Genomic DNA, 16,992 nt, shown 5'->3' with positions numbered 1-16,992 from the left:
GTTCGACTTAATCTGTCAGACCCGAACTGGCTATTGGCACCTTTCTTTCCCAGAACTTAAAGTAAAATAAAATATAAAAATTAAAAAAAAGGAAAATCAGACTTACAAACATAGTAATGTTATTAATTACTTTCTTGAACAAAAATTTATTTTGTGCCATTTTTAAAAATAGTAAAATAATTTGCTGGGCTTTCTGCTTTGGGGATGCGATGTAAGTTACAGCAGGTGTCTGACTTCAAGTAATTTAGAGTTCAGCAGGAGAGATGGGGGAAGACAGCTAGTTTTGACAGTGACAGTGTAGTGTGATAAGAAACTTTTCCTAAATCCCACAGTTTACTACTGACCAATCCATGAACAGAACTTGCATGTTTCTACGCTTTGCAAAAGTATTTAAGACAAAGAAATCAACCCTAGACCCTCAGTAGTTCACAGACTCCTTGAAAAGGTAAGACGGCCATCCAAAATGAAGCACTTGGCAAATGGCTCATGACACCCTGAAGAAAATCTAGGATGCATGGTGTGCACAATGAAGTCCTGGTATGGTGCAGAGAAAATGAGTTTGGGGTGAAATCATTCACTCAGTGATGTTAAGATTTAGGGATGATTCAAAGAACTACCCCTTTACTTGCAAATATGAGTTTTTTCTAGTATTAAACATATTAAATGAGAGTTAATTTCTGACTTTTTTAAAACCTTCATAGTTGAACACATTACAGTCTCTCTCTCTCTCTCTCTCTCTTCTTTTTTGCCTTTTATTAACTGTTTTTCTGGGCATATTTCTTCTGCACTATCATGCATATTCTACTACAACCTGAGACTACATCTGTATCAGTCTTTGCTCAGAGAATATCAAAAAGCAGAAGTGAATTACCACCTTAAGTAAAAATGAACTGTTAAAGCAGTTTTAGTCAGTTGAAGAACAGCATTCCAGGAAATAGTTAAGAGGATTCCTTCAGAACTATCTCTAATCAAGGGGTAAGACAGGGAGATGGGGAGGAGAAGACTCCATCATGATTCCTCAGCACAGTTTAAGCAAGAAATACATGTATTGAATAAACAATCCTTTCCTTCTTTCTTTTTTGTTGTTGTTGCTGATTTTGTTGAGTGTCAGTTGGTTGTAGGTGTGTGGCTTTATTTCGGGGTTCTCTATTCTGTTCCCTTGGGCTATGTGTCTGTATTTTGTGCCAGTACCTTCCTGTTGTGGTTACTGCAGACTTCTAGCATAACTTGAAGTCCAGTAACGTGATACATCCATCTTTGTGAAAAGCAGTTTGGAGATTTACCAAAGAACGAAAAAAGGAACTATCATTTGTCCAAGCATCCCATTACTGACTGAATCCTCAAGGGAAAATATATTGTTCTATCAAACAGACATGTGCTTTCAATGTTTGCCACAGCACTATTCACCACAGCCAAAATAATAGAATCAACCCAGGTGCCCATCAATGGTGGACTGGATTTTAAAAATGTGGTACACACTTACTATGGAATATTACACAGCCATAAAAATGAAATCCTGCCCTTTGCAGCAATGTGGATGCAACTGGAGGCCATTATTCTAAGCAAATTGATGCAGAAACAGAAAACCAAATATCACATAATCTAACTTGTAAGTTCTAGCTAAATACTGTGTACACATGGACATAAAGATGGGAATAACAGGCATGGGGAGCTACTAGAGGGAGGAGTAAAGGAAGAGGGCAAGAACTGAAAAACTATGTACTGGGTGCTATTCTCATTACCTAGGTGATAGGTTAAATTGTACCACAAACCTCTGCATCACCTAATATACTCTTGTGACAAACCTGCATATGTACCCCTGAAACGCAAATAAAAATGGAAATGAAAAATAAAGAAACCCAAGCCATACAAAATATTTGGTTAATTCTTATGGGAAGATGCAAGGAAACTAGTTAGATTTTACTCATTCAAGACATGTGTTTTTAGATGAGTAGAGGTAGAAAAACTGACAGATCAGAAGAGAAGGATGAATAGAAGATGTGGGGCTATGGAGAGAAAAGGAAAAAGAAAACCAGGCTGAAGTTTCAACCCACAGAACAATGTTTTGTTATTTGTACTTTTTTCCCCAGGGGAGAATCTAGAGTTCAAGACTAGAAAGCCAATTTGCTGACTATAGGGCACTTCCCAGTAATGAAACTAGAAGTTCCCAGAAGCAGCTTTGTAATCTGTGATCACGTGTTCCCACTCCCTGCAATAAGGAAATACCTGGTGTCTTTTAATTCTGAGTCCGAGCCACTTTCCAGTGCTGCACGAAGAGACAGAGGCTGTTAGCTATGGCTGGTGAGTCTGGAGTCCTTTTCTGACTAGCAGCTGGGGACGCAGGTCTTAGAAAAACCTTGATTTATTGCTGGGTGACAGGCAGAAATAGCAAAAGGAAAATCAACAATAGTGTGCATACTGAATCTTTCTCTTATTGGTGGTAAGTAGTTTGAATCATGAGACCCTGTGTTAGAGACACTGAAGAAGAATATGTTCTCTAGATGTTTTCAAGCCAGAAAAAAGCGAATTCCTTTCCTTCAGCTTCTGTGAATCAAAGAGAGGGTAAGGGAAGACAGAGGAAGTTATTTGTGTGAGAAAACTCCAGAAATTTCTAAATGCACTCTGAAATCTTCTCTGCTTCCTTTTGATTCCAAATTAATCCTCCAGACTAGGAACCTTCTCCCTATAATCAGATCTGAGAGCCTCTGTGTTCTCAACGTGTTGTCATCTCTTATCTTGAATTACGTTATTGGTCTGTTTAAAGTGATTGCATTTTTTCCACCTTTCTGTGTAGTTATGGTACTAACTATTATAATGTAATATTTCTTAGGTTGCTATCGTAGACTTTTAACTGGCTTCCCATTCCCAGAAACTTAACCCTTCAGTCCATACTGTACACTAATTTCAGGCCAACTGTCTTATACACAGAAGCTGAAAAAGCCTATGAGTTGGAGTCTTAGGCTACTTAAGCAGCTGCTATTCCAGCAGGTCATATTGCTTCTTTGGCTTCATTCTCCTCATTGGAAAAAGGAAGAAACTGGAATAGATCAGTGTTTTCTAAACCTTATAACATATATGAATAATCTGTAGTCACATTTAAAAATCAGATTACTACCGCCTTCCCAACCCTGAATAGCTCAATCTTTATAGTCTATAGACATTTATTAACCTTTAAAGATCTGCCGACAATTCTTATGAAGCTAGCCTGGCATAGGTTCTTCTGCAGGTTAGCATTATTAGCACAGTTGGTGTCAGTTAAATCTCACCTCTCATATGCTAGGGATCTATTAATGTAATTTTCTTACTCAGCAGCATACATTGACTCCCTGTTGCCTTTTAAAAAATATCTAAGCTTTCAGATAGGTGTTTCTGTCTTTCAAAATACACTTTTTCATTTTTCCATTAATCACTGAGGCACGATTTTCAAGTTCATAAGAAAAAAAAGCAAATATTGACTGCATTTTACTTCACTTGTACTTCCTTGCTATTGAGTTTCTTTCTTCCTTTGATTCTTCCGTAGCTTAATTATCTCCAAGGTTTACGACTCACCTCACAACATTTAACTGAAACTCCTAAAATGCAGGAATTGCTCGCTTTTAAAATTTTTTTGTGTATTTTATGATACTAAAAAGCAGTTGGCCAGGGAGGAGTAAGTCAAATTCATAGCCATGGCTACCTCTTTCGCCGGGCAGGCTGACTTTACTGGTCATAGCCTGGAGTCAGGAGAATCATTAGATAATAGATAGGAGAAATTGAAGGGTGCTAATCAAAAACGAGTTAAGTGGGTCAATAATTATAAATAACCATGTGTAGTTGGTCTTTGTTAACTAAAACTAGTGAAAAAACAGTACCCTATGTAAAATGTGTAAGAACATCACATCACTTTGCCTAGGACCAAAACTGATCTCGAAGAATTTGGCCTCTAAATTATTCCATTCGTTTTTATTATCACTGCAACTTCAATTCAGTGATTATTAAAATAACAAAAAATAATCAATAAAAACTGTTTTTTAAAAATAATCCTGTGTGATAGGTATCTCATGCACTCTCTCTGACTGAATATTTAAAACCAGTCAGTTAAGTCTGTGCTATTATTGCCATTTTATAGTTGAGGAAGATGTCTAGAAAAGGACTACAAAATTTTCTTTTGGTCTAATGTCTCTCGAGAAGAGTGACTCTAGGCTGGCCTGACTCTTAAACTCGACACTCTAACGTTCTGTCAATTTTCTGCAAACAAACATCTTCAGATGGGGGCCCTATCTCTGATCACGCCCACTTCAGTCCTGGCTGCACACTTCAATACTTTCTAAAGCCCAGTTCTCCCAGCTTCTTGATTACTTTAGACACCCTAAAATCTTTGTTTCTTCCCACACTGCTCTCTATTAGGAGACCACCCCTCACTTGTCCAAGGGGCAAATTCCTCCTAGTCTTTTGGGTGTCTGTGCCAAGCCCTCCCTTCTCTGGACAACTATCTTCTACCTGAGACACAGTGTGCTCATGCTTTTTTTGGGGCATCTGCTTATTATTTAAATCCTTATAATGTTTTTTATTTTACTTATTTGCATATCTATCTTTCCACTTGACTGTAAGCTTGAACATGTAAGAATACTTCCTCAAAATGGTACCCTCACCACTAGCAGAGTATCTTTCGCAAACTTTTGCTCACTAAATTTTCCAGAATGAATATGCCTTTCTTCTGCTTGAAACTTCCAGTGTGTGCTTATTGTCTATTAAATAAAATCAAACTTACTTACCTTTTATTAAATATTCTTCAAGAGTTGGGCCATACCTAAAATTTATTCATTTGTTTCTACATTCACTCAAGTAGTGATTCAGTAGATAATTATTAGACTTCCCTTGAATGCCAGAAGTAGTGCAGGCCTAGTTTATGGCCACCTGCCCTCACAGAGCATAAAATCTAATGGTGGATGCTGAGAATTAGACTGGAAATCACAATTAAAGGTAAAAAAGTATGCTACCCTAAAGAGAAACAAGGTGCCCCAGGGACATGTACCTCTGACATTGTCTCCCCTCGGAGAATCAGAGGGTTGCCTGAAAAAAAAAATGTCATCCCATCTTAGACTTGGAGAATAAACAGAAAGCATAGGAGAATAGGAAGCAAGGAGAAGGTAGGAGACTGGACCAAACATTAAAAGGGGAGCAGAATATTTTAATTGTAGTGAGCAAGGTGGGGACAGTATCAGAAGATGAGGCTGAATGAGAAGGCCTAGGTTAGAATAAGCTGAGAGGTTTCATGGACAAATCTAGATATTGGAACACTCTTCATTGTGAATAACAGAATAGTAGGGAGAAAAAGATGATGTATAAGGTTCTTGGTGTAATTAAGAAAGAAAGGGTGTTGGCCTGAATAGAAGTAATGAACAATTAGAATTAAGAGTAGTGGTCAGATTCTGAAAATGTTTAGTAAATAAAATCAGTGCAGTGTGAATTGAGTTGGGGAATAAGACATAAAGAAGGCAGAAGAAGTTTAATATCATAACATTTTGCTGCCTTCCTGCACTTGGAAGTTAGGTATTATTTTTTACTATATGGAGGAGAAAATGAAGGATGGAAATAGAAGAAAATTAGCAGTTCAATTTTAAAAGTTCAATTGAATGAGGCTGTGGGATAATTTTAAGTGATGTCTCATTGTTGGACATATGGGTTTCCATACAGGATCCACATCTGGGCTGATCTGTAAATTTGAGTAATTTATTTATTATTTTAAACTTATAATTGATGCTATGAGAATTTATAGATTATGAAAAGAGGATCTCAAGTCAAACATCTTGAATTGTTTTTTATAAAAATTATTTTATTTATTTAATTGGAAGATAAATATTTTATATTCTTATGTACAAAATGATGTTTGAAATATGTATTGTAGAATCCCTAAAGGGCTAAATAACATATGCATTACCTCATATGCTTATCTTTTTTTGTGATCACAGCACTTAAAATTTACACTGTCAAACAGTTTTCAAGAATACATCACTAACTATAGTCACTATGTGGTGCAATAATTTCTTAAACTTATTTCTCTTATCTAATTGAAATGTTGTTTCCTTTGATCAACATCTCCCCAAACTTCCTGTCTTCTCCTAATCACCACCATTCTACCTTCTGCTTTTATGAGTTTAACTTTTTTAGAGTCTACACATCAGTGAGGTCATATAGTATTTGTTTTTTGGTGCCCATCTTCACTTATTTTATTTAATATAATATTATCCACGTTCATCAATGTTGTCACAAATGACAGGATTTTTTCATTTCTCTAAAGCTGAATACTGTTGCATTACGATATTTTCTCCATCCATTCATCCATCTACAGATACTTAGGTTGATTTTTTATCTTGCCTATTGTGAATAATGCTGCAATCACAATGGAAGTGTATATATCTTTTCAACATACTTACTTAATGTTTAAAATATATACTAAATATTTGGATTGCTACATCATTTTTAACATTTTTAATTCATTTTAATTTTTAACTTTTTGAGGAGTTTCCTATTGTTTTTCATTATGACTGTACTAATTTATATTTTCACCAACAGTATACTAGAGTTCCTTTTTCTCTACATCATTTCCAACACTTGTTATCTTTCTTTTTATATAATACCCATTGTAATCACTCTAACAGGTGTGAGGCAATATCTCACTGTGGTATTAATCTCCCTAGTGATCAGAGATGTTGAGCATTTTGTATATACCTGTTGTCCGTTTATGCATCTTCCTTTGAAAAATGTCTATTTTGGTCCTTGATTCATTTTGTAATATTTATTTTCTTCCTATTGAATTATGTTTCTTATATATTTTGAATATTAATATCTTATCAGATATATGGATTCAAATATTTACTCCTATTCTGTTGGTTGTCTCTTCACACTCCTGTTTCCTTGGCTTTGCAAAAGCTTTTTAGTTTGATGTAATCTCATATCTTAATTTTGCTTTCTTTTCCCATGTTTTTGGTGTTACATCCAAAAATCATTGTCTATACCAATGTCATTAAGCTTTCCCATGTTTTTGTGTAGTAGTTGAATAGTTTCAGTTATTAGGCTTATGTTTTTAATCCATTTTGAGTTGATTTTTGTATATGATGACAGATAAGGGCCCAATTTCATTCTTCTCTTGGATATTTAATTTTCCCAACATCATTTATCAAAGAAAATGTCCTTAGCCTATTGTGTGTTCTTGAAACTTTGTCAAAAATAAATTTACTACAAATAACTGGGTTTATTTCTGGCCTTTTTGTTCTATTCCACTGTTCTCTGTGTTTGTTTTTATGCCAGTACTATGTTTGATTATTATAACTTTGCAGTATATTTTAAAGTCAGGTTGTGTGCTGCCTCCAGTTTTGTTCTTTACTCAAGAATGCTTTGGCTATTTGAATTTTTTCATAATTCCATATGAATTTTAAAGTTGATTTTCCTATTTCTGTAAAAAATGCCATTGGAGGTTTAATAGGAATTGTATTGAATTCATAGATTTCTTGGGTAGTATAGACATAATAATATTTTCCAATTCATGAACACAGGGTATTTTTCCATTTTTATGAATCTCATTCAGTTTCTTCTGTCAATGTTTTATAGTTATGAGTATATACATCTTTAACTTTTTGGTTACATTTATTCCTTATTATTTCCTGAAATTTTTTAATAGCCATTATCAATGAGATTTTTATTATCCAATTTTTTAGTTTGTTGTTGTTATAAAAATGATACTAATTTTTGCATGTTGTTTTTGTATCCTTCAACCTTACTGCATTTGTGTATTAGTTCTAACAGATTTTTGATGGAGCATTTAGGGTTTTCTTAATATATGTAAGATCATGTCATTCATAAACAGGACACATTAACTTCTTCCTCTCCTATTTTGATGTCTTTAAATTCTTTCTGTTGTCTAATTCTTCTGGTTAGGATTTCTAGAATAGAAGTGGTGAAAGTGGGTATGTTTGTCCTCTTTCTAATTTTTGAAGAAAAGCTTTTATCTTTTTACCACTGAGTATGATGTTAGCTGTGTGTTTGTCATATGTGGCATTTATTGTGTTGAAAACCTCTTTAGGTTAATTGCTTATCATATTTCTCCACATATTCATTCAGTCAATACTATATTAGTTTACTAAGCATGCAAATAAGTTAAACAGAACTTCAGAACTCAGATAGAGTAGACATTCCATAAACTAACCTGTGTACTCTTTGCAAATCTTCACATTCTCTGTTCCGACACCTACCTAGCATTTAAAACCAACGTTTTTGTTTTGTCTTCTAAGAAGCCTCTGTAAACTCTCCTCCTGGAATTTTCTCATCTTTTCTGAATTCCTTAAGCATCTTATCTGTGTTCTCTTAAGAAGCTCTCCATCAACTGTCATGTAATGTAGTTTGATGACTTAAGAGTTGGGGCTCTGGATTCTGAACACTTGTACTTCTGTTCCTACTCTGGAGTTACTATATACTTTGTTTTCTTTTCACAAGATTACACTCAATTTCTTAAGTAACTTATCTGTATATGTTTCCTTTTCCATATAAAAGAGCTTAATATACATTTTGCATGGAGTTTTTGTGAAATTTCAGTAAAACACTTGACCTCATGGGGGGTTCAACATGTATTAACTATTATTACTGAAAGCCTGTCATGGTTAACTCTATGGAATGTGGTGTAAAAATAGGATTTGAAACCTAATTCATGTGATTTAGGGCAACCTATTATTTAAATGATTTATAAAATTGATAAAAGAATAAATATTCTACTGGTTTATTGTGAGGGTCCAGTATACTACTATTTGTAAAATACTTAGAAGAGAGATTTGTAAATAATAATGATAATTACTGATGTGATATAATAATAATAATGATAATTACTGATTTATTGTATCACTTTAATAATGATAATTACTGATTTATTGATTCTAATAATAATGATAATTATTGATTTATTAAATCATTATAATAATAATTACTGACACTATTAATAATCGTGATAATTACTCATATGATATAATGATAATGATGATTGTCATTGCTTTATATGAATTCATTTTCAATCACAAAAAATACATAGGAGATGTTACATTTATTATATGCTATTAGGTAATTTTTTCTCCTGTTTTGTAACTTCCATGTGTCTTTCTAATAATGGTTGGTTCATTATTGACATATGAACTCAAGATAACCTGGAAAATGAGTCTGGTACTTCTGGGCCAAAATTTTGTTCAATGTCCTGACATGTTTTCTTTAGAAAATGTATTTTGCGTGAAAGCTATCCTTATATCTAGATGAACTAGATAACAATCTTCATAGAGTTAACTGAGAAGAGAGGAGATATCTGGCTTTTCCACATACAATCTGCTTAAATCATATCTCTTGTATTGAAATAAATGATTTATTACTTTGATATATATGTATATATCATATATGTAAGTATATATATGTAGATATATATAGATAAATATAGATATTTCCTGGTAAAAATTTGAATTATGCCAAGGAGTAATACAATAACTCAGTGTCATATTAATCTACCATAATATTTGTTAAATATTTTCAGTTCTAAATTTTGGTTTGAAAAAAGACGCTAAAGAATTAGGTATCCAGATGCATTTACCCACTGAATGATTAAGTTGGATGCTTACTTATGTATTCAGCAAGCAGATTAAGTACTTTTAAGCATTTTGAGCAGAAAATTCTTAATTAGCACTATTGGGTATAGCTTGTGTGTTAAAAAATGCAAATTCAAAGATATAGTTATTTCACCAAGGAAGCTAAATACAGAGAAAAGAAAAGATCCTACAGTCTAGTAGGAATAATTTGCAGTCTAGACAAGAGAATGGACTGTCCTGGATGCACACATTTCAGGTAGATCATCATGAGCTTTGAGCAAGAGAAAGAGAAATCTGAATACAGTGGATGATCAGGAAATTAGCCTTAGGCCCAATGCTGCAGAAAGGAAAAAGACAAGCTATAAAAACCAAATTTAAATGGCAATGAATTGTTAAACACAGCCTGGTAGGAATTTGATGGGTCAGAGAATGCTACAGGTACATAGAAATAGTGAGTATTTGTTGAAGACATGGTAAGACAGAAAGTATTTTCAAGGATGTTTCACATAACAGAGTTTTGTCTAAAGCAAGGGCAAAACTCTTTAAGCTATGCCCATATTTGAAGGAGTCTTTATATTCCTGACAGAAGACAGCGGCAAACAAAACCTCCATAAGAATTTAGAAGCTCTGTTCAAACGTGCCCTTCGGAGTACATTAGATAACTCGGTGAAAAAAAGATTTCTCAAATTGAAGAAAGAGGAAAAGAAAAAACAAAAGAAAAAAAAAGAAAGAGGAAAAGAAGACGGGCCCCTCGTGACAAACCACATGCCAAAGGACAACATGGCTGAACAAACATCTATGCAGACCCTATCTACTACGAATCAAAAGTCGACCGGTGTAAAAAGTAAGACTGGATATTTTATAACGGATATCTCCAATGTTTTAGAATCGATTCAATTCTAAGACCCATGCAGTGACTTCTGTGATCCCCCATCCTACCTTTATGAAACTATCATTTTCACTAAACCTATAATTTTTCTTTCAGGGACTACCTTGTCTTTTGTGGGGTGGGATCCAGTTTCCAATTGGCTAGAAGGCTGAGTCCTTGGGTTCAGACTGTGCATGGAAATAATTAATAGTAGAGGCTTGTAGTAAGACATACTCAAACCTAAACCTAGATTCTGTCATTAATAATCTATGTGACTTCTTGCATGTATCTTAACTTCTCTTGCTCCCGAATCATCAGTCTTACTGCCTATGAAATGAGGACAATTTCAGTACTTTCTCAAAAGACTGTGGAAGGTTAGAAACATTGTGCTGGTAGGCATCAACATGCCAGCAACTCCCAAGATGTTAGCTGTCATCCAGAACTCTCCTCTGAGCTCCAGACTCATTTAGCTCTAGATGCATTTTCAACAATTCTGCTCCAGTGTTTCATTGGCTTTATTAAACTAATTTTTACCTAAGAATTAAACACTTTTTCTTCTAAACAAATTTGTTCCAACTTTAACCCCTTTCCATTTTAGTAAAAGAAACTAATATATATCAAATTTCTCCCACCAGAATGCAACTGGTTGCTTTACCAATGACTGGCAGTAATTGGTAGAAGGACAGGCACAACAATTTATCACTGATATCTATATTTTCCAATAAAATTTCAAATTAAGCTAAGGTGTAGTAATTAACCTGATGTCACATAAATTCACCATGCTAGATTGGTTGTCATATTATTTTCAATTTCAAATTTTGATTGAGGAAAAGATCCTAAAAAATTAGGACTGTAGATGCAGTCATCCATTTGTTCATTAAGTCATGTATTCAGCAAGCATGCTAAGTACTTTTAAGCGTTTTGAGCACAAAGATGTTAATGAGCACAAAGATGTGGGTATAGGATGTGTGCTAAAAATGCAAATTAAAAGGTATGGTGTTTTCCCCAAGGAAACTAACTACAACAAAGAGGCCAGATTGTATAGTTTAGTAGTATTTACAGTCTAGACAAGAGCATGGACTGTCCTGGGAGTGTGCCTTTCAGGTAAATCATCATCATCATAAACTGGGAACAAGAGAAAGAGAAATATGAAAACAGCAGGTGACCAGGAAGTTAGCATTACGCCCAGTGCCACAGAAGGGAGAAGAAAAGCTATAAAAACAAATTTAAGAGGAAATGAATTGCTAAGCACAGTCTGGTATGAATTTGATGGGTGAGAGAACTCTGCAGGTGCAAAAATAAGGGTGTGTTATTCGTTGGGGACATGGTAAAATAGAATGTATTTTCAGAAAAGTTTCATATTACAGAGTTATGTCTTAGGTGAGGGCAGAACTCTTTAAGCTGTGCCCATAGTTAAAGGAGTCTTTCTCTTTCTGACAGAAGACAATCGCAAAAAAGAAATACTTAAGGTGTTGGAATACCTGGGCAAAGATATGCTTCATGGTGTTTTTAATCATTTGGCAAAACACGATGTTCTGACATTGAATGAAGAGGAAAAGGAAAATTATTACAATATCAAAATTGAAGACAAGGCCCTGATCTTGGTAGACTCTGTGCGAAAGAATCGCGTGGCTCATCAAAGGTTTACCCAAACCCTTCTCAATATGGACCAAAGGATCACCAGTGTAAAACGTAAGGCTGCATCTAACACAATAAATACGTTAAATTTTCCAGAATATATTCAACTCCAAGGCCCATGCAGTGTTATCTGTGATCCTCCTACACTTTCATTTCTAAACTCTCATTTTCAGTAAACATGTCATCGTCCTGTTAGAGACCACCTTATCTTTTATGGGATGGGAACAAATTTCCAATTAGCCAAATATCTGTGTCCTTGTGTGTAGACTGTGCACAGAAATAGTTAATAGGGGAGATTTTTTAGTAGGGGATACTTAAACCTAAAGTTAGATTCTGTCACATGTGAACTATGCAGCTTCAGGCAAGTTTCTTAACCTTCCATTCTCCCTAGTCATCAGTCTTACCACCTGTGAAATGTGGACAATTCCAGTACTTTCTCACTAGACTGTCTACAGCTAGAAACATTGTAATGTCAGGCACCACATGCCAACAACTTCCAAGATATTAGCTCTCATAACTCTCTCATCTGAGCTCCAGACTCATTTAGCTCTAGTGGCATATTCAACAATTCTGCTCCAGTGTTTCACTGGCATCACAAAATGAATACAGCTAAAAATAAACGCTTTGTTTTCCAGAATAAACGTGCTCCACTTTTAACCCTTTTCCGCTTCAGTAAAAAGAAGTAATATGCACCAAGTTTCTGCTACCAGAATGTAACTGGTTTCTTCACCAATTAATAAGAGAAATTAATGGAGATCCTGGCACATAGCAGATACCTAATTAATGTGTGATGAATAAACAAATGAAGTGTATGCATGCAATAAAGAGTGCTTTCTTAATTATTATTTGGGCACCACAAATTAGAATTTTCCAATGCTTACTCATTTCTGTGAGTTACAAAATTATGATCAGGGAACTACTATAAAATGTTTAAATTTTATAACAGTTCAAAACCTTTGACACAGATTGAATTATCAGAATTATTAGAGCCTAAATATTCTCAGATTAATGTTTCCCAGGGATGAACTCAATTTACCATAGACTTTAAACTGAAATCTTCAGCCCTGAACTACTACAGTTTACCAATAATCATATATGATCATGAACACAAAGCAACATAAATTGTTCAAACGTCACTACACAAAATAAACTCCCCTTCTCTATGGGGAAAGTTTCCCCTCAACAGAAACCACATGCTAGTATAGTTGTCCAAGATTTTAGGCAAGGATGCATTCTTATTAGTATTTAAACTGGTCTTTTGCAAGTATTTTCCTTTTCCTCAAACCTGGAATGGCAGGGGGAAAATAATCGTTTTAAAAAATCAGAGATAATGCAGCAAATAGGAATCATATTTGTAGCAATAAGGGCTTCAAAATGATTTTAGCAATCCCAGATATCATATATGATGAGCACTAAACTATAAACTGAAATAGCCTATCTGATCAGCAGAGGCTGTGGCAGGAAGGAGGCAGCTGCAAATCCCTGCAGCAGGGGTCCAGTGGCTCCCTGCACTCTGTCTGCATTTGGATTCTCCAGAAAGATCAATCCCAGAACACTTTGAGTACACTGGCCCAGCATACCAGGAAGCTGGGTGAGCTGGGCTATTAGAAGAGGTACAGGCCTTGGACAGGTCTTTGGATATGATTGTAATTCTGAGGGTTTCCAGCAGAGCATTGGATTCTGGAGCACAGGATAAGAAGAATCCTAGCTATTCGTTTGTTATTTAACAAACTGTTGTATGTACACACACACACACACACACACACTTATGTACACATATATATACACACACACACACACACATATACACATACACACACTATATACCAATGATGTGATTTAGTCAGAGAGAGAACCATGTAAGTCCCTAAGTGATGTGGAAATTGCTTTTCTGATCCTGTACCACTCCACCACTCCCTTTCTTGTGTCAATGTAAAGAGATTGTTGAGCAGATTCCTGAGAGATTCCTGTTTCATTAGATAACAGATAAGACTCAAATTGAAATTTTTATCTAAACTCCTGATTTCCACATTACTTCTTGTTGCCCTGCCAGGCTAATAGAAACTCTCTTTGGAAGCAGATTGTACTATAATATTTATTATTTTGTAATAAAATAGTATTTTTATACTAATTCTACTACTGGATATAAGATAGAATTTCTCTCTAATTTCTAATTTTACTGGAAAACACCTGTTCTACACACAGACACATAAAAGTCATTAGGAGATGACTGTTAAGTTGGAAGTTCTCCAGACCTTTAAACAGGAAAACATACCCTCAGACCAGGAATATCCCAGGACCCTGGATGTCTTCACATTGGCAGAATTTTCTGAAATGAGAAGAAAAAGCATCTGTCACTGTTTAATCTATGAAAAAACTGATGCTTAGAAGGTTTGGTTTCCTTAAACACTTATAACTTACTGTATTCCCAGAACTCAGGCTTTTATCATACACTTTAGCAAGACATTTACTTTAAAATATTATTAAAAATGAACAGAAACAAATGATAGAAATATAAAAAATACATGAAATACTACAAAACAATGCAAATTTTATACAGAATAATATTACTTTACTCATGATTCCTATGTCTTGGTTGGATCACTTAACCAAACATAAAAATATGCCCATCCATTCCTTTTATGAAAATAAATCTTCTTATTAGAGCTTAGTAAACTTTTCTGCTAGTTTGTATATGTAAATTCCTTTTTCTTTTCCAGAAGGAGGGCTCAATAATCTCCCAGTTTTTCGCACAATATCGGTTAAAAGAGATCAATATTACATTTCACAAGGGGATAGATCAAAATTACTCACAAGCAAACTTATCCAAAAGAGATGTATTATTTCCTCACATTATAAAATATGAGTTGGACAGTGTTGGCTGCTCCAGCAGTTTAGAGACAAGATGTTCAGAGTTATGTCAGAATCTCATACAAATATTTGTCCCTTTGACCTTAGACACAGTACTATCGGTCGCTAAACAACATTTCTTCATAAATAGGTGATTTCACAATTTGTTGAAAGATAACTGAAGCCTATTTCCTCTAGAAAAATTAGTAATTAACATAAAGGTTGCTTAAAAAATACCAGGATGGTACAGAATTCAATATTCTGTTAAGTGTTTGCTGTATGCATATATCTGTATGTAGTGTGAACTACGAGGGGACTATCACTCCAAAATACGATGTTGTCCCATCCAGTTTTGTAGCCACCAGACAGATGTAGCTATTAAGTACTTAACTTGTGGCTAGTGACACATGTTGAAATAATAATATTTTGAATATATTATTTAAATAAATACATTATTAAAATTATTTTTACCTTTGTAAATGTGATATTAGAGAATTTAATATTGCACATGGAACAAACATTGTATTTCAAATAGATAGCACTCTGACAAGTATTAGCACACTCTTGCCCCGACACAGCAAAAAGTCCAAATAAATAAATGAGTACCCTAGGGTAAAACCACTGGAAAAATCAAACTGTTTTTCTGAATATAGAAAAGCCAAATTTAACTCTAAATCATCAAGAGTTTTTCTCCAGAATAATCAGAATCTATAACTGCATTTTTTTTCTTGGTGGGGTTGGGGGAGATCCGCTTTCTCTGTCAGGGAATTCCCACAATACATTTCCTTAAGCTGGAAATTAGGTACAGCTATAACCCCTACATACAAAGAAGTCTTTTCCTAAGATTTCTCTCTCTCTCTCAAAGTTCTTAGGTGATAAATTCGGTCATAGGGGCAGAAGCCATTATATATATATATATATATATATATATATGTATATATATATTATTATTATACTTTAAGTTCTAAGGTACATGTGCATAACGTGCAGGTTTGTTACATATGTATACATGTGCCATGTTGGTGCTGCACTTATTAACTCGTATTTTACATTAGGCATATCTCCTAATGTTATCCCTCCTCCCTCCCCCCACCCCATGACAGGCCCCAGTGTGTGATGTTCCCCTTCCTGTGTCCAAGTGTTTTCATTGTTCAATTCTCACCTATGAGTGAGAACATGCAGTGTTTGGCTTTTTGTCCTTGTGATAGCTTACGGAGAATGAGGTTTCCAGCTTCATCCATGTCCCTACAGAGGACATGAACTCATCCTTTTTTATGGCTGCACAGTATTCCATTGTGTATATGTGTCACAGTTTTTTTAATCCAGTCTATCATTGATGAACATTTGGCTTGGTTACAAGTCTTTGCTATTGTGAATAGTGCCACAATAAACATATGTATGCATGTGTCTTTATAATAGCATGATTTATAATCCTTTGGGTATATACCCAGTAATGGGAAGGCAGGGTCAAATGGTATTTCTAGTTCTAGATCCTTGAGGAATCGCCACACTGTCTTTCACAATGGTTGAACTAGTTTACAGTCCCACCAACAGTGTAAAAGTGTTCCTATTTCTCCACATCCTCTCCAGCACCTGTTGTTTCCTGACTTTTTAATGATGGCCATTCTAACTGGTGTGAGATGGTATCTCGTTGTGGTTTTGATTTGCATTTTTCTGATGGCCAGTGATGATGAGCATTTTTTCATGTGTCTGTTGGCTGCATAAATGTCTTCTTTTGAGAAGTGTCTGTTCATATCCTTTGCCCACTTTTTGATGGGGTTGTTTTTTTCTTGTAAATTTGTTTGAGTTTTTTGTAGGTTCTGGATATTAACCCTTTGTCAGATAAGTAGATTGCAAAAGTTTTCTCCCATTCTGTAGGTGGCCTGTTCACTCTGATGGTAGTTTCTTTTGCTGTGCAGAAGCTCTTTAGTTTAATTGGATCCCATTTGTCAATTTTGGCTTTTGTTGCCATTGCTTTTGGTGTTTTAGACATGAAGTCCTTGTGCATGCCTATGTCCTGAATGGTATTGCCTAGGTTTT

At 34.8% G+C, this 16,992-nt stretch overlaps 1 protein-coding gene across 4 annotated transcripts in view; it reads left to right on the top strand.

Annotated features, from left to right (window-relative positions):
• The window catches only part of LOC126936245 (caspase-5-like), a 43,385-nt gene that overhangs the window by 10,086 nt on the left and 16,307 nt on the right, over positions 1-16,992 (top strand). For 2 of the 4 annotated variants that reach the window (XR_007719407.1, XM_050758810.1), the window contains exons 1-3: positions 10-2,301; positions 10,183-10,440; positions 11,905-12,156. Coding sequence is in view for 3 of the 4 variants with exons in the window: in XM_050758810.1 (XP_050614767.1) it covers positions 2,295-2,301; positions 10,183-10,440; positions 11,905-12,156 (517 nt within the window). In the remaining variant the exon portion in view is untranslated. Of the gene's footprint in view, positions 1-9; positions 2,302-10,182; positions 10,441-11,904; positions 12,157-16,992 lie in introns of those variants that run through there. The other 2 variants (XM_050758811.1, XM_050758812.1) reach the window with 2 other exon arrangements.

The sequence above is a fragment of the Macaca thibetana genome, chromosome 14 (assembly GCF_024542745.1).
Source record: "Macaca thibetana thibetana isolate TM-01 chromosome 14, ASM2454274v1, whole genome shotgun sequence".
Taxonomy (NCBI): Eukaryota; Metazoa; Chordata; class Mammalia; order Primates; family Cercopithecidae; genus Macaca; species Macaca thibetana.
The sequence above is the reverse complement of the archived record's forward strand: the minus strand, read 5'-3'. Positions and strand labels throughout refer to the sequence as shown.